This window comes from Struthio camelus, unplaced genomic scaffold, assembly GCF_040807025.1.
Source record: "Struthio camelus isolate bStrCam1 unplaced genomic scaffold, bStrCam1.hap1 HAP1_SCAFFOLD_87, whole genome shotgun sequence".
Taxonomy (NCBI): Eukaryota; Metazoa; Chordata; class Aves; order Struthioniformes; family Struthionidae; genus Struthio; species Struthio camelus.
In genome coordinates, this window is record NW_027182724.1 from 97,571 (window position 1) to 121,892 (window position 24,322).

The 24,322-nt window shown below is 64.7% G+C and overlaps 1 protein-coding gene and 2 non-coding genes across 3 annotated transcripts; 1 reads left to right on the forward strand and 2 right to left on the reverse strand.

The window, feature by feature from the left end:
- Positions 1 to 1,435: 1,435 nt before the first annotated feature.
- Positions 1,436 to 1,517, reverse strand: TRNAL-UAG (transfer RNA leucine (anticodon UAG)). Its single transcript has one exon. It is a non-coding gene; the product is annotated as a tRNA-Leu (tRNA).
- A 1,277-nt stretch (positions 1,518 to 2,794) lies between these two features.
- TRNAL-UAG (transfer RNA leucine (anticodon UAG)) lies at positions 2,795 to 2,876 on the forward strand. Its single transcript has one exon. It is a non-coding gene; the product is annotated as a tRNA-Leu (tRNA).
- A 161-nt stretch (positions 2,877 to 3,037) lies between these two features.
- On the reverse strand, positions 3,038 to 24,289 carry POLR2A (RNA polymerase II subunit A). Its single transcript, XM_068929510.1, has 29 exons — positions 23,994 to 24,289; positions 21,648 to 21,780; positions 20,521 to 20,657; positions 20,065 to 20,238; positions 19,193 to 19,474; positions 18,904 to 19,065; positions 17,982 to 18,202; positions 17,124 to 17,256; positions 16,350 to 16,474; positions 15,624 to 15,834; positions 14,712 to 14,921; positions 14,025 to 14,193; positions 13,736 to 13,830; positions 13,098 to 13,301; positions 12,372 to 12,594; positions 11,582 to 11,765; positions 10,902 to 11,073; positions 10,426 to 10,531; positions 9,809 to 10,014; positions 9,149 to 9,373; positions 8,622 to 8,868; positions 8,040 to 8,140; positions 7,494 to 7,598; positions 6,910 to 7,092; positions 6,446 to 6,649; positions 5,860 to 6,046; positions 5,340 to 5,453; positions 4,642 to 4,791; positions 3,038 to 4,564 (listed from the first exon to the last, which is right to left on the reverse strand). The coding sequence occupies exons 1-29, from the start codon at positions 24,081 to 24,083 to the stop codon at positions 3,408 to 3,410; spliced, it is 5,910 nt and encodes a 1,969-aa protein (XP_068785611.1). The 5' UTR covers positions 24,084 to 24,289; the 3' UTR covers positions 3,038 to 3,407.
- Between the last annotated feature and the right edge of the window lie 33 nt (positions 24,290 to 24,322).

Consider the following 24,322-nt stretch of genomic DNA (forward strand, 5'->3'; position numbering starts at 1 on the left):
GGACCGGCGGGCCGGGCGGCGCTGGCGGCGGGCGCGCAGTGGTGCAAAGCGGCCCGGGAAAGGGTGCAGAGCGAGCGCGCGCGTGCAAAACAGGGCTGCAAGCGTGCAAAGCGGCCGGGAGAGGGTGCAGAGCGAGCGCGCGCGTGCAAAATAGGGCTGCAAGCGTGCAAAGCGGCCGGGAGAGGGTGCAGAGCGAGCGCACGCGTGCAAAACAGGGCTGCAAGCGTGCAAAGCGGCCGGGAGAGGGTGCAGAGCGAGCGTGCGCGTGCAAAACAGCAGAGAGCTCATGCAAAGCAGCCGGGAGAGCACGTGTGAGCGTGCAAAAGGAGCGCGCACGTGCAAAACAGCAGCACGATCACACAAAGCAGCCGGGAGAGCGTGCAGAGCGAGCGGGCGCGTGCAAAACAGTGAGGTGACTGTGCAAAGCAGCTGGGAGAGCACGCGTGAGCGTGCAAAGCACGCGTGTGTGAGTGAACAGAACAAGCATGTGCGAGCGTGCAAACCAAGTGTGTGTGAGTGTGCAAAACAAGCGGGCATGAGCGTGCAAAACAAGCGTGCGTGAGTGTGCGAAACAAGCAGGCGTGAGCATGCAGAACAAGCGTGCGCGAGTGTGCAAAACAAAGTGTCTGCAAGCGTGCAAACAAGCGAGTGCGAGTGTACAGAACAAGCATGCAGAGCGTGCAAACCAAGTGTATGCAAGCGTGCAGAAGAAGTGTGCGCGAGCATGCAAAACAAGCGTGCACGAGTGTGCAAAACAAGCAGGCATGAGCGTGCAGGACAAGCGTGCACGAGCGTGCAAAACAAGCGTGCACGAGTGTGCAAAACAAGCAGGCATGAGCGTGCAGGACAAGCGTGCACGAGCGTGCAAAACAAGCATGCACGAGTGTGTAAAACAAGCAGGCATGAGCGTGCAGAACAAGCGTGCACGAGCGTGCAAAACAAGCATGCACAAGTGTGCAAAACAAGCAGGCATGAGCGTGCAGAACAAGCGTGCGCGAGCGTGCAAAACAAGCGTGCACGAGTGTGCAAAACAAGCAGGCATGAGCGTGCAGGACAAGCGTGCACGAGCGTGCAAAACAAGCATGCACGAGTGTGTAAAACAAGCAGGCATGAGCGTGCAGAACAAGCGTGCACGAGCGTGCAAAACAAGCATGCACGAGTGTGCAAAACAAGCAGGCATGAGCGTGCAGAACAAGCGTGCGCGAGCGTGCAAAAGAAGCGTGCGCGAGCGTGCAAAAGAAGCGTGCGTGAGTGTGTAAAACAAGCAGGCATGAGCGTGCAGAACAAGCGCGCGCGAGCGTGCAAAGGACGTGTGCGCAAGCGTTCACAAGTGTGCCAACCAAGCGTGCGCACGCAAAGCCGCAGCCCGTGGGTGCGAAGCCCGCGCACCCGTTTCGGGGGTGTAAAAGGGGAGGGGGGGGGATCAGGCCCCCGCTGGCAGCGGTGGGATTCGAACCCACGTCCCCGCGGGGACTGGAGCCTAAATCCAGCGCCTTAGACCGCTCGGCCACGCTACCGCCGGGCCGGACCCCGCGCCCGCCCGCTCAGCCCCCCCCCACCACCACCACCGCCGCGGGGGGCCCAGGCGTCCGGGGACCTCCCCCCAGCACCCCATGGGGGCCCAGGCGTCCTGGGGCCTCCCCCCAGCACCCTGCGGGGCCCAGGCGTCCGGGGACCTCCCCCCAGCACCCTGCGGGGCCCAGGCGTCCTGGGACCTCCCCCCAGCACCCCGCGGGGCCCAGGTGTCCTGGGGCCTCCCCCCAGCACCCTGCGGGGCCCAGGCGTCCGGGGGCCTCCCCCCAGCACCCTGCGGGGCCCAGGCGTCCTGGGGCCTCCCCCCAGCACCCTGCAGGGCCCAGGTGTCTGGGGACCTCCCCCCAGCACCCTGCGGGGCCCAGGCGTCCGGGGACCTCCCCCCAGCACCCTGCGGGGCCCAGGCGTCCTAGGGCCTCCCCCCAGCACCCTGCAGGGCCCAGGCGTCCGGGGACCTCCCCCCAGCACCCTGCAGGGCCCAGGCGTCCGGGGACCTCCCCCCAGCACCCCGCGGGGCCCAGGCGTCCGGGGACCTCCCCCCAGCACCCTGCGGGGCCCAGGCGTCCTGGGACCTCCCCCCAGTACCCCATGGGGGCCCAGGCGTCCTGGGGCCTCCCCCCAGCACCCTGCGGGGCCCAGGCGTCCTGGGGCCTCCCCCCAGCACCCTGCAGGGCCCAGGCGTCCGGGGACCTCCCCCCAGCACCCTGCAGGGCCCAGGCGTCCGGGGACCTCCCCCCAGCACCCCGCGGGGCCCAGGCGTCCGGGGACCTCCCCCCAGCACCCTGCGGGGCCCAGGCGTCCTGGGACCTCCCCCCAGTACCCCATGGGGGCCCAGGCGTCCTGGGGCCTCCCCCCAGCACCCTGCGGGGCCCAGGCGTCCTGGGGCCTCCCCCCAGCACCCTGCGGGGCCCAGGCGTCCTGGGGCCTCCCCCCAGCACCCTGCAGGGCCCAGGCGTCCTGGGGCCTCCCCCCAGCACCCCGCGGGGCCCAGGCGTCCGGGGACCTCCCCCCAGCACCCTGCGGGGCCCAGGCATCCTGGGGCCTCCCCCCAGCACCCCGCGGGGGCCCAGGCGTCCGGGGGTTTTTTGCAACGCGAGGCCTCGCGAGACTCCGGCGTCAGGGAGGTGGGAGCAGCGTGCGGGGCCCAGGTGTCCGGGTTGGGGCGGGGGGGGGGGCTGCATGGGCAGGGGGCCCAGGCGTCCGGGCACCCCCCCGCCCCGCCGCGGTGAAGCCGGGTGTCCGGACAGACCCCCGCCGCCCCGGTAGCGTGGCCGAGCGGTCTAAGGCGCTGGATTTAGGCTCCAGTCCCCGCGGGGACGTGGGTTCGAATCCCACCGCTGCCAGCGGGGGCCTGATTCCCCCCCCCCTCCCCTTTTACACCCCCCCCCCCAACTTTTACACCCTCCCCAAACCACCTCCGATCAACCCCCGGGGGCCCCTTCCGCCACCCCCCGGACGCCTGGGCCCCTTCCCGGCGCCGCACAGACACGCACCGAGCCGGAGCTGAAAATTAGTAAAACGTTTTATTTACCCCCAAAAAAAGCCAAGTTACAATCGGTTTCCACCCCTGAATACAGCCAACGGGCAGGATAGGGTGGGGACAGGACCCCCCCAAGCTGGTACACCCGAAGCCGCCACTGTGGGGTGCCCTCGCCCCCAACACCCTACAACACCCCCCCCCCACAGGCACCCCACTCCCCCCCACCCCCCAAGGGCCTCGTTAGCTAACGACACCCATAAATTACACCGTCTGCAGTAGCGGCAGGGCAGGTGACGCCACCCCCTGCAAACCCCCCACCAGGGGAGTCCTCCCCTGACCCACTCCCCAATTTCGGGGTCACCCCCAAAGCCTGCGCCGGGCCCCTACCCCGGGCTCAGTTGTCCTCGTCGCTGTCGTCGGGGCTGATGGCTGGGCTGGTGAGGCTGTAGGTAGGTGACGTGGGGCTGTAGCCAGGTGATGTGGGGCTGTAGGTGGAGCCCTTGGGGCTGGTGGGGCTGTAGGTGGGCGAGGTGGGGCTGTACTTCGGGCTGGTGGGGCTGTAGGTGGGCGAGGTGGGGCTGTACTTGGGGCTGGTAGGGGTGTAGACAGGCGAGGTGGGGCTGTAGGTAGGTGATGTGGGGCTGTACTTGGGGGTGGTGGGGCTGTAGGTAGGAGAGGTGGGGCTGTACTTGGGCGAGGTAGGGCTGTACTTGGGGCTGGTTGGGCTGTACTTGGGCGAGGTGGGGGTGTACTCGGGGGAGCTGGGGCTGTAGGAGGGGCTGGTCGGGGTGTACTTGGGAGAGGTGGGACTATAGGATGGGCTGCTGGGGCTGTAGCTAGGGCTGGAGGGGGTATAGGTGGGTGACTGTGGGGTATAGCGGGGGCTGGAGGGCGAGTAACTCGGGCTGGTAGGGCTGTAGCTGGGCGAGGTGGGACTGTAGCTGGGGCTGGTAGGGCTGTAGTTAGGGGAAGTCGGGGTATAGTTGGGGCTGGTAGGGCTGTAGCTGGGTGAGGTAGGGCTGTAGCTGGGGCTGGTTGGGGTGTAATTGGGGGAAGTGGGGCTGTAGTTGGGGCTGGTAGGGCTGTAGCTGGGCGAAGTTGGGCTGTAACTGGGTGAGGTGGGACTGTAGCTGGGAGAGGTCGGGCTGTAGCTGGGTGAAGTAGGGCTGTAACTTGGGCTGGTTGGGCTGTAACTGGGAGATGTCGGGCTGTAGCTGGGCGAGGTGGGACTGTAGCTGGGAGATGTCGGGCTGTAGCTAGGTGAAGTAGGGCTGTAGCTTGGGCTGGTCGGGCTGTAGCTGGGCGAAGTAGGGCTGTAGCTCGGAGATGTTGGGCTGTAGCTGGGCGAAGTAGGGCTGTAGCTGGGGGAGGTGGGGCTGTAACTCGGAGACGTGGGGCTGTAGTTGGGCGAGGTGGGGCTGTAACTGGGAGACGTCGGGCTGTAGCTGGGCGAAGTAGGGCTGTAGCTGGGGCTCTGCGGGGTGTAGCCGCCCGGCGAGCGGGGCTCGTAGGCGGGCGACGTGGGGCTGTAGCTGGGTGACATGGCGCCGCCTGCGGGGGCAGAGAGGGGTGAGGGGGGCGGCCCGCGGCGGCGCCGCCGGGGGCAGCCTCCGGGGGGCGCCACTCACCTGGCGAGGGGATGTAGGGGCTGGAGGGCCCCGGCGATCCCGGTGAGCCCGGCGTGGGCGACCAGGCCGGCGAGTAGCCGGGGCTGAAGCCGCTGGCGTCCGAGGCGGCGCTGGGGGAGAAGCCGGCGCCGCCGGGGGTCATGCCGCTGCCTGTAGCGAGGAGGAAAAACAGGCGGTGAGGGAGGAAACAGGCGGTGAGGGGGAACCCTGAGGACACCCAGAGCATCCCAGGGCCCCACAACAGCCTCCTGCCTGCCCCAGAGCCCCCTAATCTGCCCCCCCCCCCCGGGCCTCCCAGTGTGTTCCAGTACCCCCCCAGTCTGGCCCCTCAGCTGCCCCAGGGCCCCCCAATCTGCCTCCCAGGCCTCTCAACAAGGTCCCAGTTTGCCCCAGGGCCCCCCAGTAACCCCCAGACTGATCCGGAGCCCCTTAATCTGCCCTACGGCCTCCCCAACAGACCTCCAGCAAGTCCCAGCACCCCCCAAGTTGCCCCAGTGCTCCCCAGTTTGTCCCAGGGCCTCCCAGCCACCCCAGTACCCCAACAGCCCCCAAACCTGTCCCAGTGCCCCCTAACAGCCCCTCAAGCTGTAGCTGTGCCCTCCAGTTTGTCCCAGGGCCTCCCAGCCACCCCCCGATCTGCCCCCCGGGCCCCCCCAAGTGTTCCCAGTGCCCCCCCCGGCCCCCGTCACCCCACATACCCACGCTGGGGGACCAGGCCCCGTAGGCGGGGGTGGCTCCCTGGTTCCACGGCGTCATGGCGGGGGACATCCCCCCCATGGGACTGGGCGCCGACCCGAAGAACATGCCCGTGGCTGCAGAGAGACGACCGTCAGGGGACCCAGGCGTCCGGGAGGCTCCCGGGTGTCTCCACCTCCACCCACACCACCCCACACGTCAGGGACCCAGGCGTCTGGGAGGCCCCCAGTCCCTCCAAGAGACCCAAGTATCCAGCCCCAGAGGGACCCAGGCGTCCGGGAAGCCCCCCTCCCACCACAAGGGACCCAGGTGTCCCAGCCCCAGGGGGGCCCAGGCGTCCGGGACACACGGTCACCAACATCGAGCCTTGGGATGGTGCTGAGGGTCTGCACCTCGAGGTGCAACCAGGGCTGCTCCATCTCCCTCCCCGGGGACCCGGGCATCGAGGCCTCGTGGAGACCCAGGTGGGCGAGTCGTCCCCCCTCCCACCGCGGCGAAGGGGCCCAGGCGTCCGGGACTCACGGCCGCCGACGCCGAGCCCCGGGATGGTGCTGGGGATCTCCATGCCGTGTTTGCACTTCTCGGCGTCGAGCAGCAGGTCGAAGCAGCCGGTGCCGGCGGGCGCCAGCTGCCCCAGCATGATGTTCTCCGACACCCCCTTCATGGGGTCGCTCTCGCCGTGCGCCGCCGCCTCCATCAGCACGTCCACCTGCGGGGCGGGGGACACTCTAAATGGGACCCCAGGGCACCCCACAACCCAACCGGGCACCCCTCCCCTCCACCACAGCCAACTGAGGTGGCCGCGGCCAGCTTGGGACACCCTGAACCCGGCTGTCGCAGCCTAAATCGGCGTTTTATCCAGCCAAGACGCACCAAAAGCGGTCCCGATATCCTCAAATCCAGCCAGGGCACCCCAAATCTGACCCCCAGGGCACCCCAAAACCCAGCTGGGGCACCCATGGCCACTGGGATACGCCTTAACTGGGTCACAGCCTGTTTGAGAACACCTCAAATCTGGCTACTGCACCCAAATAATCTTTCTCCAGGTAAGACACCTGGCACCCCCAAATCTGACCCTAGGTCACCCCAAAGCTGGTCACCAGCTCACCGTCTCCTCAAAGGAGCACTTCATGAGGGGCCCGGTGTCCTGGCGGTTGACGCCGTGGCGGGTGATGGCCATGAGGTGGCCACGGGATGTCATGGTGTCACAGAGCAGCGCCAGGTGCCGGTAGTTGACGTAGGAGCCATCGAAGGAGATGACGTGGTAGAGCTCCCGCTCGAGGGCCTTGCGCACCGCCTCGATGCCCAGCACCTGCCCCCGCCGCAGGTGACAGTGAGCCCAGGTGTCCGGGCACCCGCCGGTGATCCCCCACACGCTCCCGGGGACCCAGGCGTCCGGGCACCCATGGGATTCCTCAAGTTCCTGGGCACCTACCAGGTCCTCACAGGCAACCCAATACACTCCTGGGGACCCAGGTGTCCTGCACCCAATGGGCCCCTCTAAGCACCCTACCACAGTGGAGCCAGGCGTCCCGGCACCCCAGGGGGGCTCCCCCATGCACCCCAGCTCACGGTAAAGATCTCCACGATGTCGTTGGAGGTGGTGCGCACGGGGTCCACGTCCTTCTCGCTCAGCACCCGCATGAGGCTGACTCCGTCCGTCTCCAGGATCCACTCCTGCAGCGCCTTGAACTCCCCGTCCTCCGTGATGATGATCTTCTTCTTGTTGTCCGTCTGCGGCAGGTGCATGTACACCTGCAAGGGGAGGGGGCCGACCGGCTCAGCAGCACCCACGGGTGCTCCCCAGGGGCACCTTGAGCACCCAAGGATGCCCACAGGCACCCACACTTGCCTATGGGCACCATCAGCACCCTGGACCTCCAAGAGACCTCCACACGCCCCTCAGGCATGTATCAAGAGCCAGGGTACCCTCAAGAGCACCCATGGGCGATCCCTGGACACCCACATGTGTCTATGGGCACTTTATCAGCACCGTGGACCTCCGAAACACCCCCATGGGAGACCTCCACGTGTCCCCCAGGCACATATCAAGAACCCAGGCACCCACTGAGCACCCGTGGGCTCTCCCCCAGGCACCACCATGGGTGTCCTGGACCTTCTCCTGCCCCCCAGCACCCAGGGGTGCCCCCCCGCACCTTGCTGATCTGCTCGATGCCCTGCAGCGTCATGTCCGTCAGCATGTTGGACTCGATGCACCGCAGGAAGACGTCATCATCCATCTTGTCCACCACTTCCTCCTCCTGAGGACACCGAGGGTGAAACCCTGCCCCTGTCCCCACTGTCCCCCCTGGGGACCCCAAGGGGGGCACCAGCCCTGTCCCCCACCCATCCCCACCAACCTCCTGGGGACACAGAGTGACCCCAGCCTCGTCCCCTCCCTGACCCCACCATCCTTCCAGGGTCCCTCCCTCAAGGGTGACACCTGGATCCTGAGGGTGACACTGGCCCTGTCCCCTCTTTGTCAACCCTTGCCCCATTCCCCACTGTTTTCTCGGGGACACCAGCCCTCTTCCCCCCTCTGCCACCTCGTGTCACATCCCCACTGTCCCCTTAAGGACACTGAAGGTGACACCAACCATGTCACCTGCCCATCCTCACAGACACCCTGAGGGTAACACCAGCCCTGTCCTGGGGACCCCAGCAGGTGACAGGGACCCAGTGGTGACAAGGACCCGTCCCACCTCCTGCATCTTGTTCTCATCGCTGTTCATGATGCGGATCCGCAGCACCAGCTTCTCGGCATTGTCGTCGTTGAAGATGCAGTTCAGGTCGTCCCCAAAGCCTGGGGGGGTGGGGGGACATGGGGGTCAGCCTGGAGTCCCCCTAATGTCCCCCAGGGCTCCCAAAGTCCCCCAGAACCCCCCCAATTCCCTCCTGGACCCAAAGTACTCTCCACATCCCTTCCAGAACCCCTTCAGTGCTCCCTGCTGCTCCCAGGACCTCCAAATACCCTTCTGGACCTCCTCGTGCTCAGCACAAGTCCCCAAATGTTCTTCATGTCCCTCTATACGCCCCCAGCTTCCCCTCTCCCCAAGACCCCCATGTGGCCCCTGCTCCTCCCCAGGACCCTCTATGAGCCCAATTTCCCCCAGGACCCCAAATGTCCTCCCATCCACCCTCCAGACCCTCTACATGTTCTCTGCTCCCCACAGGACCCCATACGTGCCCCCCTAATTCCTCCCAGACCCTCCCAGTTCTCCTCCAGGTACTCCTTAGGACCCCCTACGTGTCCCCTGCTCCCCCAATGCCCCCACAGCACCCACCAGCATTGATCTTCTCAGCGATCTGCTCCATGGTGAGCTTGCGGTCCGTCATGTGCTTGCGGTCGAGCTCAACACGGAGCAGCCAGGGCGAGATGCGGCTCACGTCAAAGTCGGGCATCTCGTAGTAGACGTTGACCCACTCCTGGTCCTCGGCCACCACCGTGCTCTGCGGGTTGGGGTCGTAGTAGATGGCCGTGTTGGCTGTCACCTTCCGCAGCGTCGTGTGCTCCAGGCGGCACAGGATGTCCTGGGGGAGACGCGAGGTCAGTGCGGGGATGGTATGGGGGCACACATGGCTGTGGGGAACACGTGGCCATGGGGACATCACATGGTTGGGAAGATACCACATGGTCTTGGGGATGCAGAGGGGACACCATGTGGCCGTGAAGATGCAGAAGGGCCACCCCAAACCCACAGGGACAACACGTAGTCACAAGGACACCGGTGCAACACAGCACAGTCCAGGGACAACCTGGGCTTGTGGTGGGGCCTCTCGCCAGGCGTCCCCCACCCGCGGGTGCCCCCACCTTGGCGCGCTCAGCGTCGCGGGCGCTCTGGCCCAGGAGGAAGACAGTGAGCGAAGGTGTCTTGGGCTTCTTGGAGATGTTGATGAGCTCCTTGAGGCGGGGGACACCCAGGGTGACGTTCTTGGCCGAGACACCGGCGTAGTGGAAGGTGTTGAGGGTCATCTGGGTGGCTGGCTCGCCCAGGGACTGGGCTGCCAGGGCACCCACCATCTCCCCGGGGTGGGCCTGGGCAGGAGGGGGGGAAAAAAAGGGTGTTGGGGTGGGGGGCACCCACCCAAGGGCAGCTGGGCAGCAGCCCTGATGCCCAGGGGTGTCCCCCAACCCCAGCGCTATGGCTGCCTGAGCCCCCCAAATCCCCAATCTTGCCCAGAAGCCAGGGAAAAGCCCACCCTAGACACCCCAAATCTGCCCCTCACATGATGACCTGGTGGAACTTGGACTCAAGCTTGCCCAGGAGCCAGCTGAAGCCACCCTTGGGACCCCAGATCTGCCCCTCTAGCCCCCCTCAACCTGCCCCACACACGACAGCCTGGCTGGACTCGATCGCACCCAGGAACCAGTTGAAGGCACCTCTGGAGCCCCCTGGATCTGCCCTCGCCCCCCAGATCTGTCCCCTTGGAAGCTCCCAATTGCCCCCCCAGCCCCTCCTGCCCCACGCACGATGGCCTGGTTGAACTTGGACTCGATCTCGCCCAGGAGCCAGTCGAAGGCCTCGCCGCTGAGGCGGAACTCCTCCACCATGCGGCGGCTGCAGAGCGTGGAGCGCAGGTGGATGTTGAAGAGCAGCGTGGCGTTCTCCTGCGCCTGCCGGCTCAGCGGGTCGTCCCCGTTGACGATCACCAGCTTCCGGCTCAGCTCCTTCACCCCTGGCGGGGGAAAACAAGGGTCAGGGGGGAAAATGGGGGTCGGGAGAGAGCCACAAGGACCTCAGCACCTTCCTGGGGATCGTGAAGGTCTCAAAAGCCCCCTCGGCATCTCCTAGGTCACGGGAGGCCTAAAAGCTCTGCCAACACCTTTCTGGGGATGGCAGGGGGCCACCAAGACCCCTCTAGCACCTTCCTAGGGATGATGGGGGGCCAGGACGCCCCCCAGCACCTTCCTAGGAGATCCCAGGGATCTGGTAAGACCCACCAGCATCACCTAGAGGATCAGGAGGGGCCCCAAAGCCCCCCCCCCTTCCCAGCACCTTCCTAGGGTCTTGCACCCCTCCCAGCAGTTCAGAGGGTCACGGGGGTCCCCCTAGTGTGTCCCAGTGCCATGGAGGCCCCCCCGCTCACCTTCCACCACCTTGACAGGGTGCAGGTCCGAGGGGAGGCGCGAGTTGATGTGAAAGATCTTCTGGGCGTTCCAGATCATGCGCAGCAGGTTACAGGGCAGCACCACCTGGGGGGGAGGCAGAAATGGGGGTCAGCACCCCAAAACAGGGGGGGTCTGCACCCCAAAACAGGGCGGTCAGGCAACACCATCCAGGGTGAGCAGAAATGGAGGTCAGTCCCCTGAAATAGGGGGCTCAGCACCCCAAAACAGGGGGCAGTCACAGAGCAGGACCTGGGGGTGCAGAAAAGGGGGCCTGCACCCCAAAAGGGGGGGGGTTAGGGAGCGCATCTTGGGTGGGCAGAAACAAGGGTCAGCACCCAAAAATGGGGAGTCTGCATCCCAAAATGGCAGCGTTAGAGCCCAAAACCAAGGTGGGTCAGGGAGCAGCACCTGGGGGTGTCAGAAACAGGGGTCAGCCCTGGACGCCTGGGTTCACCTTGCTGTCGCCGGTGGGGAAGATGACGCGCAGCACCTCGCGGTCCTCCCGCATCTTCTCGAACTCGCGCTCCAGCTCGTTCTGGATGTGGGCGTTGCTCAGGATGTCCTTGACCATCTCCTCCTGCAGCGTCCGCCGCAGCGCCCGCTCGTTGGTGTAGTCGAACTTGAACCTGGGGCGCGGGGTCCGCCAGCCGTCACCCGGGGATCAACGTCCCACCAGGACCCCCATAAAAGCACCCGGCTCTGAGGCAGGAGCAAAGGGAGCCCCCCTAAAAGCACCCAGCTCTAGGGCAGGGTGAGTTTCCCCCAAGGTTATGCCTGCTGTAGGGCAACACCATGCCAATACCCCCCAGACTACACCCCACTCCAGACCAACACCACGCTAATACCCCCTAGACCGCATTCCACTCCAGACCAACACCATGCCAATTCTTCCTTGTGGTCACACTGTATTCTGGGGCAACACCATGCCAATTCCATCCCCCCAGATTACAACCCTCCGGAGTACCACCGCGTCGATTACACCCCGCTTCAAGGCACCACAACGCCAATCCCGCTCCAAGATTGCGCCCCGCTGTGGGGTGTTGCCATGACAATGCCTCCCCAAGATTACACCCCGCTCTAGGGCAACACTGTGCTGATCCTCTCCCCCGCCGACCCCGACAACACCCCGCTCACTTCTTCTCGAAGGCCTTGTTGGAGGGCTTGAGGGTGGCGAGGTTTTGGAACTCGACGCTCTCGCCCGCCAGCCCGTCCTCGCCGTAGCGCAGCTGCACCACCTGGTTGATGGAGTTGCGCACGGTGGCGTCGTACTTCACCATCACCGACTCCATCGACTTGATCAGGCGCCGCTGGATGTACCCTGCGAGGGCGGTACGCGGTCACCCAGAGGGTCTGGGGGACCTGGGGAACCTCTGGGGGTCCCAAAGGAGCTCTAGGGAGGGTAGAAAAGGGGCACAGGGGGCTCTGGGGAGGGTCCGGGGGTCTCAGAGATCCAGAAAAGGTATGGGGAAGGTCTGGGAGTCCCACAGGGGCTCTCAGGAGGGTCTGGGAGTCCCAGAAGGTCTCTGGGAAGGGTCCGGGCAGGCCCCAGGGAACCTTCAGGGAAGGTTTGCGGCTCCCAGAGGGGCTCTCAGGAGGGGTGAGGCAGGTTCGGGGGGGTCCCTAGAAGATCCAGGGAGGGTTTGGACAGTCCCTGAGGAATCCAGACAGGATGTGATAAAGGTTTGGGGGTCCCCAGGAGCTCAAAGAAGGGTTGGGGGGGGTTCCCTGAGGGAGCCAGGTAGGCTGTGGGGAAGGTTGGAGGGGTCTTCAGGAGCTCCAGGGAGAGTTTGGGGGATCCCCAGGAGCGCCAGGGAGAGTTTGGGGGATCCCTCAAGGTCTCCAGGGAGGATCTGGAGGACCTCTTCAGGGACACAGAAGCCCCCCGGGATGCGGCAGGAGGTGCAGGACAACCCCAGGGGCTCACCCGTCTCAGCTGTCTTGACGGCGGTGTCGATGAGGCCCTCGCGGCCACCCATGGCGTGGAAGAAGAACTCGGTGGGGGTGAGCCCGGCCAGGTAGGAGTTCTCCACGAAGCCGCGGCTCTCGGGGCCGTAGTCGTCCTTGATGAAGTGGGGCAGCGTGCGGTGCTTGAAGCCGAAGGGGATGCGCTTGCCCTCCACGTTCTGCTGCCCCACCACCGCGATGACCTGGGGGTGGGGATGCAGGGATGAGACGCCACGCAGTGCTGCTCTCCCCACGAGCCTCCTTGCACCCTCCAACCCCTTAGGGAGCCCCCAGACCCTCTCCATGTCTCTCCAGATCCTTGGGAGGACCTCACAGGGTCCTCCAGACCCCATAGGGACCTTCTAGACAACTCTGGCACCCATGGGGCCCACCTAGAGCCCCTCCATCTCTCTCCAGACCTTGGGAGGGCCCCACTGGATCCTCCAGACCCCACAGAGACTCCCTCAGACCCCTCTGGTGGCCAAGGGCACCTCCCAGACCCCATAGGGAACCCAAGACTCCTCTGGCCCCCACTGTCATTCTCCAGCTACCAGACCCCATAAGGATTCCTGTACCTGAGAGATGTTGTTTCTGGAGCCCAACACCACCATGGATCCCCAGACCCCCACGAGGACCCTGTAAGGGTTCTCCAGCTCCCATAGGGACCTGCCCCCAGGTCCCATCGACACCCCCCAGACCCCCGCACCTGGGAGATGTTGATCTTGGACCCTTTGGCACCCGACACCACCATGGACTTGAAGTTGTTGTACTCCGAGAGTGACTTCTGGGCAGAGGAGCCGGTCTTGTCACGGGCATCGTTGAGGATGCGGTTCACCTGGTTCTCGAAGGTCTGCCGCAGCGTGTTCCCTGGCGTCGGCTCCAGCTCGTTGTTGTGCGCCTTCTCAATGACCTGCCGGCACCCCACCCCCAAGCACCCCACGGTGTCATCGGGGCGTCCCGAGATCCCAGGGAACACCCCAAAACCTCACGGGGACACTGAGACATCACGGAAGGAGCTCCACAACCCCAAAGAATGCCTCAAAACCTTGCAGGGACACCACAATGTCACTGAGAGTGCTCCAAAACCCCTTCTGAGACACTACAACATCACCAAGGGTGCTCCAAAACCTTGGAAAGCACCCAAAAATTTCACTGGGACACTGCGATGTCACCGAGGGTGCTACAAAACCCTGGCGAGTGCCCCAAAACCTTCCCAGGACTCTGTGAGGACCCCAAGGGTGCTCCAAAACACCCCAGGGAGCACCTCCCCTCCCCTGGACACCAACACGTCCCTGAGGGCACCCCAAATCTCTGCCGGGAAGCCCCCCAAAACCCACCACCCACCTCAATGACATCCTGCTTGGCCTTCTTGATGGTGTTCTGGATGTCCTGGTACGTCTTGGCGTCGGCAATGGAGTCCCCAATGCCGATTGTGTGGCCTGAAGAGGGGCAAGGAGGAGGATTAGGTGGGGGGTGCCCCACCCATAACTCTGCCCCCCAGGGTGCCCTCCACCCCAAAAACACTCTCCAGGGAGGAAAGGGCCTACGGTAGGCACTGATCAACAAAGGAAAGGGGGGTCCCATTGGGGGTGAGGGTTGAAGGGATCCCCCGGATGCCTGGGCCCCCGCTCACCCTCAATGAGGAGCCAGTTGTTGATGACGGTCTGGATGTTGCTGTAGAAGAGGCGGGTGGTGTCGTGGCCCATCTCCAGGTAGGAGATGTGCACCAGGGAGCCCGCCGAGGTGCCCAGCGACTTCTTGCACAGGATGCCCATGATGAGCTCCCCGTTCTCCACGATCACCTGCGTTTGGGTGGGGGGGGGGTGGACGTGAATCGGGCTGCCGGACCCCCTGGGCACCCCCCACATCCCCCAGTTACCCCACAACCCCCTCTCAGATCTGCCCCAACCCCCCCCAGAGCCCCCGCACAGTCCTTACAGGCACCGCAAGCTCCCCTCAACCACCCCAAAGATGCTCTGTACCCCTTTTACCCACCCCAAAACCACCCTGGGACATCCCACGGTCACCCCCAACCACCCTGGAGGTCCTCCGAGTCCCACTCTGCCATCCCACAGATCCTCCCCGTCCCCTTCACCCACCCCAAGGCCACCTTGGGATGTCCCCAGTCACTCCCAGGGTCTCCCCTAACCACCCTGGAAGACACTTGTGTCCCACACCCAACTACCCCAGACCCCCGCTGCAGCCACACCAGGGACGCTCTAGATCCCCTTTGCTCACCCACTGCCCACCTCCCATCACCTCAAGGATCCTCCGTACCCCTTTACACCCATCCTGGGACGTCCCCAAACGCCCCCCCCACCTTGGTGTCGCCGGGCGAGATGTGCTTGTAGGGCCCGCTGTCCTCGTCGTCGGGGTGGGTGCTGTGGGTGCGGATGCAGTTGATGTGGCCCGGGATGATGAGGGAGAAGATCTGTTTGCCCGTCCACAGGGGCCGGGGCTTCAGGATGGCCGGCTGGGGCACCTTCCCGTCCCACGTCGACAGGAACATCAGCAGGTTCATCACCTCGCCCTGTGGCCGCGACACCCCTGTCAGCGCCCCGCGGGCTGCGAGCGCCCCAAAAGCCGCTCCGGGGGCCACCGGGACACCCCGTGAGCCAGGGACGGGTCGCAACACCCCCAAATCCCCAAAGTCACAGCCCAAGGATGCTCTACAACCCCCCCCCCCACCAAAAGCTTGACACCTCAGGGATGCCCCGTAAACACCCCCAAATTTTCAAGGCCACAGCCCAAAGATGCTCTGTAACACCCTGAAAAACCTTACAGCCCATGGACACCCCATAAACACCCCAAAGTCCTGCTACAGCCCGAGGATGCTCTACAACCACCCCAAAACCATCTGCAACCCAAGGACTCCCCATGAGTACCACAATCTTCCTACACCCCAAAGGTACCCCGCAACCCTCCCCCCCTCCCCAAAACACTACACCTCAAGGACAGCCCATAACCACCCTCCAATTCCTTCCTACAGCCCAAGGACACCCTAACTCCCCCCACAAAAATCCCCTAACACCTCAGGGCTACCCCACAAGCACCCTCAAACCCTGTACACGAGCCCCCGAAGGCCTCCCATAGCCTGGGGACACCCCACAAGCCCCCCCCCCACTTCAGTAGATCAGGGATGCCCTGGGAGCACCCCAAAACTCTCCCACAGCACGGGAAACCGCCTCCAAAAAAAGGCCCCACCACCCCAAAAGGCCCCGGCCGCACTCACGCGCTCCAGGAAGACGTCGCGCTTGGTGAACTTGCGGACGGCGGTGAGCGTGTCCTGCACGATGCCCATGACGGGCCGGTTCGACTGCGGGGTGACGATCATGCGGGGCACCATGGCCAACTCCTGGATCTCGGCCCGCGTCTCCAGCGACTGCGGCAGGTGCAGGTTCATCTCGTCGCCGTCGAAGTCGGCGTTGTAGGGGGTGGTGACGCTGCGGGGACGGCGGCGTCACCCGGCGGGAGGGGCGCGGAGCCCGGCTCGCCCCCGGCAGGGCCCTTCGTGGGGTGGTTTTGGGGGCGCCTGGGCAGGTTTGGGGCCACGGAGGGATGTTTTAGGGACACCTGGGAAGTTTGGGGGGACACTGAGGCCTTCACAGCAGGGGAGTTTTGGGGACACAGTTTTGGGGACACGTGGGCAGTTTCGGGGCACCAGGGATCTGCAGCAGGACAGGTTCAGAATAGCTTTAAGGTCACAGAATCAGCTTAAGGTCACGGTGGCAATTTTAAGGACAGCCAGGTAATTTTAGGGACAGTAAGGACCTACAGTTGGACAAGTCTGAGGCGGATTTGGGCTCAGGGGAACGGTTCGGGGGCACTCACAGAGGTTTGGGGGCACCACGCGCCTGCAGTGGGGCAAGTTTGGGGTCAGGGGCAGTTTGGGGGCACCAGAACAGGTTTGGGGGCGCCAGTCCCTCACAACAGGGCAGGTCGGGGGGCACCGGGGTACCTGAGGTTGAGGCGGAAGGTGGACCAGGGCAGGATGCGGACCCGGTGGCCCATCATGGACATCTTGTGCAGCGTGGGCTGGCGGTTGAAGATGACGATGTCCCCGTCGCACATGTGTCGCTCCACCTGGGGACAGAGCCAGCGTCAGCTGGGGTCCCCGAGCTGGCACCCCAAAACCAGGATGGGTCTAACCACTCAGTCTCCTTGGAGACCCCAAAACCAGGGATTAGCCCCCCAAAATCCTAGGCTTTTTCAAGGAGCCCCAAACCAGGACTGCCCTCCTGAAGACCAAGGGCTCCTTAATGGCCCCAAAACCAGGGCTGACCCCCAGGATCCAGGGCTCTCCAGTGACCCCAAAACCAGAGGTTGATCCCCTAAAATCCAGGGTCTTCCAGGACCCCAAAACCAGGACTGATCCTCCTCAAAAAACAAGACTCTTTGGGCATCTCAAAACCAGGTGCTGCTCCCCCTAAAACACAGAGCTCTTCAGGGACCCCAAAACCACGGTTGCTCCCAAAAAACCAGAATATTTTAGTGATGCCAAAATCCAGAGCTGGTCCCCCAAAATTCAAGGTCTCCTGGGACCCCCAAACCCAGACTGACTCCTTCAAACCACGATGGAGCCACTACGAAACGCAGGTTCTCCGGGGACCCCAAAATCAATCCCTGCTCTGCTCTTTGCCCCCTCCCCAGCCCACCAGCATCGTGGCTGGGGTGCCTCGTGCCCTGGGGCGCCCCAAAAAAGCGCCACCTCCCCCCCCCCCCCCGGCGTCACCTTGTAGCCGATCTGGAGGTGGAGGTCGCTGGGTTTGGGGTGGAAGCGCAGGTCGATGCGGTCGCCGTTGTCGCGGATGATGTACTTGGCCCCGGGGTACTGGCTGTTGCCCCGACGCACCAGCTCCTGCAGCCTGGGGGGGCACCGGGAGGGGGGGTCAGGGGGTGCCCCCCACGTCCACCCCAAGCTCCCCGGGTGCCCCCTCAAGACCCCCATGTCCACCTGCGCCTCCTTGGGTGCTCCCCAACGCCATGGCACCTCTGGGTGCCCCCCACGGCCACCCCCAGCTCCCCATATGCCCCCCCACCACGACCCCTATGTCCACCCACGGGCTCCCCGCGAGCCTTCTCCTGACCCCCACGTCACGTCAAGGGGATCCGTGGGTGCCATGACCCCCCAGGGGATCCTCGGGTGGCCCCCCACAAACTCCACATCCACCCAAGGGATCTCCACGTGCCCCCCATGTCCACCCAGAGGATCCCTAGGTGCCCCCCACACCTCCCCCGTCCACCCAGGAGATCTGTGAGTGCCCCCCTACGTCCACCCCTGCTCCCCACATCCACCCAGGGGATCCCTGGTTGCCCCCCACGGCCACCCCTGCTCCCCACGTCCACCCAGGGGATCCCTAGGTGCCCCCCACACCCCCCTCGTCCACCCAGGGGATCTGTGGGTGCCCCCCAGGTCCACCCCTACTCCCCACATCCACCCCCAGGTGATCCCGGGTTTCCCTCCACGTCCACTCCTGCTTCCTACGTCTCCCCCAGGTGATCCCCAGGTGCTCCAACACCCTGGGCACCACCAGGGCCGGAGCAGAGGACACCCCCCGCCCGCGTGTCCCCCTCCCCCAAACCGGGGTACCGGTCGATGTTGAAGGGGGTGACGATCTCGGCGAAGGTCATGTTGGCGGCGATGGAGCGGGGCACGCCCACTTGGTCGATGGAGAGGTTGGGGTCGGGCGTGATGACGGTGCGGGCCGAGAAGTCCACGCGCTTGCCCATGAGGTTGCCCCGCACCCGGCCCTCCTTGCCCTTGAGCCGCTGCTTCAGCGACTTCAGCGGCCGCCCGGACTTCTGCATGGCCTGCGGGCGCCCCGGGGCCGTCAGCGGGCCAACCTCCCAGCATGCATTGCGCCTTGGCCAACCTCCCAACGTGCCCCAGGGCTTGGCCAACCTCTCAGCATACATTGCACCTCCACCCACCTCCCAGCATGCATTGCGCCTTGGCCAACCTCCCAACGTACCCCAGGGCTTGGCCAACCTCCCAGCATGCATTGCATCTCCACCCACCTCCCAGCATACATTGCGCCTTGGCCAACCTCCCAGCGTGCCCCAGGGCTTGGCCAACCTCCCAGCATGCATTGCATCTCCACCCACCTCCCAGCATGCCCCAGGGCTTGGCCAACCTCCCAGCACACATTGCACCTTGGCCAACCTCCCAGCATGCCCCAGGGCTCAACCACTCTAAGACATCCCACTGCTTGGCAGCTCTCCCAGCATGCCTTGCAGCTCCCAGCATGCATTGTGCCTCACCTGCCCACCCAGCATGCCCCTGGGCTTGGCCAAACCCCCAGCATGTCTTGCACTTTAGCCAACCTCCCAGCATGCCCCAGGGCTCAACTGCCCTCCTAAGATGTCCTACTGCTTAGCAGCTCTCCCAGCATGCCTTGCAGCTCCCAACATGCTTTGGGTCTCGGCCGCCCTCCCAGCACGCCCTGGAGCTTGGCCAATCTCCCAGCATGCCTTGCAGCTCGGCCGCCCTCCCAGCATGCCCGGCGGCTCACCCGGGGCAGCCCCGGCAGCTCGTTGTCCACCATGGTGGCCACGTGGAACTGCAGCAGCTTGACGTCCTCGGCGATGACGTGGGCGGCCGCCCCGTTCTGCTCGTTGCGCCGCAGCTGGTTGTTGATCTTCACGATGTCGGCCAGCTTGTGCGTCAGGTCGTCCTGCGGCGGGGGAACAGGCGGAGCGCCGCGCGGCCGCCGGTCAGGACCGCGCGCGCCGGGCCCCAAGCGTCCAGGGTCCCCCCCGAATCCCGCCTGGAGAACGGCCCCCCCCTCCGCCGTGTCCCACCTGGTTGCGGGCCGAGCCCTGCATGACGACGGCGGGCCGCACGGAGAGGGGCGGCACGGGCAGCACCGTGCACACCATCCACTCGGGCCGGGCGAACTTGGGGTCCATGCCCAGCACGAAGCACTCCTCGTCCGAGATGCGCTTGAAGATCTCGTGCACCCGCTCGGGGCTCAGCAGGATCTTCTTCTCCTGCGAGTCCTCGTTGACGTGCTTCCACTCGGCGTAGAGCTCCAGCCCCGAGCGCCGGATGCGGGGCTGGTACCGCCCGCAGCCCCCGTGGCCCTGCGGGGACGGGGACGTTAGCGGGGGACGCGGGGCTGGCGCCGCCCGCAGGCCCCGTGGCCCTGCGGGGACATTGGAGTGTTAACAGCAGGACATGAGGGTGACAGACAGGGCTGGCACTGCCCACACACCCCATGGCCCTGTGGGGACATGGGGGCATCAATGGGGGGACAAGGAGGTGACAAAGAGGGCTGGCACTGCCCACACACCCCATGGCCCTGCGGGGACATGGGGGGCATCAATGGGGTGACAAGGAGGTGACAAAGAGGGCTGACACTGCCCACACACCCCATGGCCCTGCGGGGACATGGGGGGCATCAACGGGGGGACAAGGAGGTGACAAAGAGGGCTGGCACTGCCCACACACCCCATGGCCCTGCAGGGACACGGGCGCATCAACAGAGGAACAAACATGGGGCCATCACCACCCCACGTCCACGCGGGGGACAGAGGGGCACAAACAAGGAGGACGAGGACACGGTAGCAGGGGACATTCGGGGCTGCCACCGCCCACACCCACTTTGGACACCGCGAGGAGGACGTGCGACCCCAAAGCCTGGTGGCCCCCCTGCCCGGTCACCCCGGCCCACCTTCTCCTTGGTGAGGTCCTCGTCACCCTCGGGCTGCTCCACACCGAACTTGTGGTCCATCTCCTCGCCGCCCTCGCAGATGTTCTTGCCTTTGCAGAGGTCGTAGACGTGCGTCAGGCGCTTCTTGGGCTGCCCCTTGGACTTGCCCAGGATGTCCTTGATTTTGGGGTTGTTCTGGGGAAAACGCAACGCCGTCACAACAGGCTCGGCTTTAAGAGGGTTCCTTCCCGCTTTTTCGGGGCTTTGTCCCCCTCCGAGGAGGGTCCAGCTCCATCAGGAAGGGGGCGGCATCGATAAAGAAGCCCCACGGGAAGGATCAACCCCTTCGGCATCTCCTCCTTGTCCTCCCCATCCCTTCGGCCTCATCCCAAAGGGTATTTTCAGGGGGCAGATTCGACCCTTTTGCTGTAAAAGGTGCCGAAAACAACCCTCTAAATCCACAGCCAACGGGCTCACCGAGTCCACCAGGAGCTTGGAGCAGAAGAAGCAAACGCAGCGCAAGATCTTCATGGTTTTGCCCAAAAAGCCCACGTGGAAGACGGGCTTGGCCAGCTCGATGTGGCCAAAGTGGCCCGGGCACTCGGTCATGTTACCTGCGGAGAGAACGGGTGCCCCGTCACCCTGCGGGTCCTCACGGGGCGGCTGAGGCTTTGGGTGGGGAGACCCCAAACCCTCCAGTTCTGTGGCCTGATTGTAGGATCTTTCCCCAAAACGTTCCTGAGAAGCTCTAAACTGACCTAAAATGTTCTCACGTAGAATAAAACAGCTTAGGATAAAAAACGACACAAATACTTTCACACGTCTTGCTTTTTTTTTGGTCTGAAACATAATACAGCGTCTCCAAAGAGCGAATTGCCCCCCAAAGTAGCCCAGAAAAGCTCTAAAGGCAAAGGAGACACTTCCGAACGGGACAGGACAACTCGGGACGGGGACTCTTGAGGAAAAATGGGTGCCCGGAGGCACCTCCGACTTTTCCGGCCTGCATGTTAACACCAAAGGTGTCCCCAAAGAGCAGATCGGCCCCCAAAAGTATCCTGGAGCAGCTCTAAAATGAGGCAAGACGTTCCCTTGCGGGACAAGGCAGGTTGGGACGGTAAACCGAGATGCTAAAGGAAGGAAACTGCTGCTTTGAGGCGTCTCCCGCTTCTCCGTCAAAAACAGGACCCCTGGGACATCCCCAAAGAACAAATTGTCTCCCAAAAATGCACCAGGGAGGCTCTAAATCAAGGAGAGCTGCTTCCACATGGGACAAAGCAACTTGGCATGGGGAACCACCACGGTTCGAGGAAAGAAACTGCTGTTTCGAGGCATCTCCTGTTTTTCTGGCGGAAAGGGGACACCGAGAACATCCCTAAAGAACAAATCGTCACCCAAAAGGCCCCAGAGCGTCTCTAAATCAAGGCGAGACGCTGTCGCTCAGCACAGGTCAGTTTGGGACAGGGAATCGCCTGCCCTAAGGCGTCTCCATCCCCCTTTCCAGCCCAAAATAACACCCAAACCACCCCCCCGCCCCCACCAGATCCTGCCACACTCCTGGAACAGCCCTGGGAAGCAGAAGGAGGTCATGGGGGGCCACCACTCACCCGCGCAGGTCTGGCAGCGCCCCGTCCTCTCGATGACGCCCTGGCGGGGGTCCATGAGGCCCCCCAGCTTGGGGCGCCCCCCCTCCGTGGTCTCGGGGTACTTGATGCCCCCTTCGGTCACCGACATGCGTTTCTGCGAAGGTGGGGGGGGAGAAAACGGGTTAGGGGAAACTGAGGCACGGAGGGCGAAATCCCATCTCCCAAGCTGGTCTCCTGTTTTCGGGGGGCCTCAGGGCCTCCCCCCAACCTCACAGGCACCCCAAACCCCCGCTCTTTTGCCTTTTAGTCCTTTGCAAAGCGCAATTTTAACCCCGCCGCGGCCACGGGGACAGGGCGAGCGCAGGGTTAAACCCGCCAGAGACAAGCCCCAGCCCAGCTCCACCCCGGAGAAGAACCCGGAAATGCCGGGACAGCGGCTGCTCTTCCCCGTCCTTGCACCCCCCTTTTTCCCTCCCCCCGAAACCAACTCCTACCCCGGGATCTGCCAAGCCCCATCCCGGCGCCTATGCACCCTCCCTTCACCCCCCGACCTAAGGGCCACCCAGCCCCTCTGCCCTAACGTCCCCAAATCAGTGCCCCCAGACCCTGGGGCGTCCCTAATCGCCGCCGTGCTCCCCCAGGTGGCCCTGAGACACCTCCAAAGCAGCTCCAAATAATCCCCCCGCCACCCTGGCCCTCCCCAGGGCACCTCAATGCACCTTCCAGGCACTCCCAAGGACCCGCTACCCACCCTAGGGCACCCCTGGGCATCCCAACAGACCTTCCAGGGCACCCCGGCTACCCCAAGAGAGCTTCCAGGTGTCCCAGGGCATGCCCAGGACACCCTCAGCCATCTCAGTGGACCTACCAGGTACGGCAGGGAACCCCAAAACAACTTCCAGGTGCCCCAGGGTACCCCAATGGCTCCCCAGAGCACCCCTGGCCACCTCAATGTCTCTTCTAGGTGCCCGAGGACACCCCGGCCACCTCGATATACCTTCTGAGCACCCCCAGGAGCCTCAATGGACCCCCAGGACACCCCAGCCACCCCAGTGTACCTTCCAAGCACCCCAAGGCACCTCTGGCCACCCCAGTGTACCTTCCAAGCACCCTAGGGAGCTCCAATGGACCCCTGAGACAACCCTAGACATCCCAATACACCTTCCAGGTGCCCGAGGACACCTCGGGCCACCTCAGCGTACCTTCCAGGCACCCCCAGGAGCCTCAATGGACCCCCTAGACACCCCAATGTGCCTTCCAAGTGCCCCAGGAGCCCCAAAAGACCCCCAAGACACCCCAACGTACCTCCCAAGCACCCCAGGAGCCCCAATGGACTCCCAGGACACCCCAATGTACCTCCCAAGCACCCCGGGAGCCCCAGTGGACCCCCAAAACACCCCAACGTACCTCCCAAGCACCCCAGGGAGCCCCTAGACACCCCAATGTACCTTCCAAGTGCCCCAGGAAGCCCAAATGGACCCCCAAGACACCCCAATGTACCTTCCAAGCACCCCAGGGAGCCCCTAGACACCCCAATGTACCTTCCAAGTGCCCCAGGAAGCCCAAATGGACCCCCAGGACACCCCAATGTACCTTCCAAGCACCCCAGGGAGCCCCTAGACACCCCAATGTACCTTCCAAGTGCCCCAGGAAGCCCAAATGGACCCCCAGGACACCCCAATGTACCTCCCAAGCACCCCAGGGAGCCCCTAGACACCCCAATGTACCTTCCAAGTGCCCCAGGAAGCCCAAATGGACCCCCAGGACACCCCAATGTACCTCCCAAGCACCCCGGGAGCCCCAGTGGACCCCCAAGACACACCAACGTACCTCCCAAGCACCCCAGGGAGCCCCTAGACACCCCAATGTACCTTCCAAGTGCCCCAGGAAGCCCAAATGGACCCCCAGGACACCCCAATGTACCTCCCAAGCGCCCCAGGAAGCCCCAATAGACCCCCAGGATGCCCCAAAACACCCCCCTAGGTACCCCAGGGGCAACCCTAGGGCAACCCCAGCCGCCTTCACACATCTTGGGGGCACCCCAAGCCCTCTAACAGGGCCCCCCCCCCTCCTCCCCAGCTAGGGGCAACCCAAGGGACATGCCAACTCTGCCCCCCCCCCAACCCAACCCCAGGCGGCGTGGGGATGGCGCCGCCCCCAGCCTGCGGGGGGCGCTCTACCGCGGCGGGCACCGCTCGGGCCCGGGCTGCCCCACTCGGTGCCCCGGGCCAGGCGGCCGCCATTTTGTGTGCCGGTTCCCCCCCCCCCCCCCAACCCGCCGCTACCGCCTCCCTGCCCGGTTGGCACTAACCGGCCCCCTTTCCCTTCCCTTTCGCCCCCGGCCCCCTTTCTCCCGCCGTCCGGTACCATCTCGTCGGGGCTGAGGATGCCGAACTGTACGCGTTTGATGGTGCGCAGCGGGCAGGCGCTGTCCCCGGAGGGCGGCCCGCCGTGCATGGCGCCGAAGTGGGCCGCGGCCGCACGCCGCCTCCGCTGTAACGGAACGAAACGGCCCGCCCGGACGGTACCGGCCCCACCGGGGACACCGGTGAACCTAACCCCCCCCCTTCACAAAAACCTCCCTCCCCGCCGGGACTGCCGGTGCCCGGCCGGGGTCCCCCTCCCTTTCGGTCCGACCCCTCCGCGCTCCCCGGCGCGACTGAGCGTCGGCGCCGCCCGCGCCGCCTTATATAGAC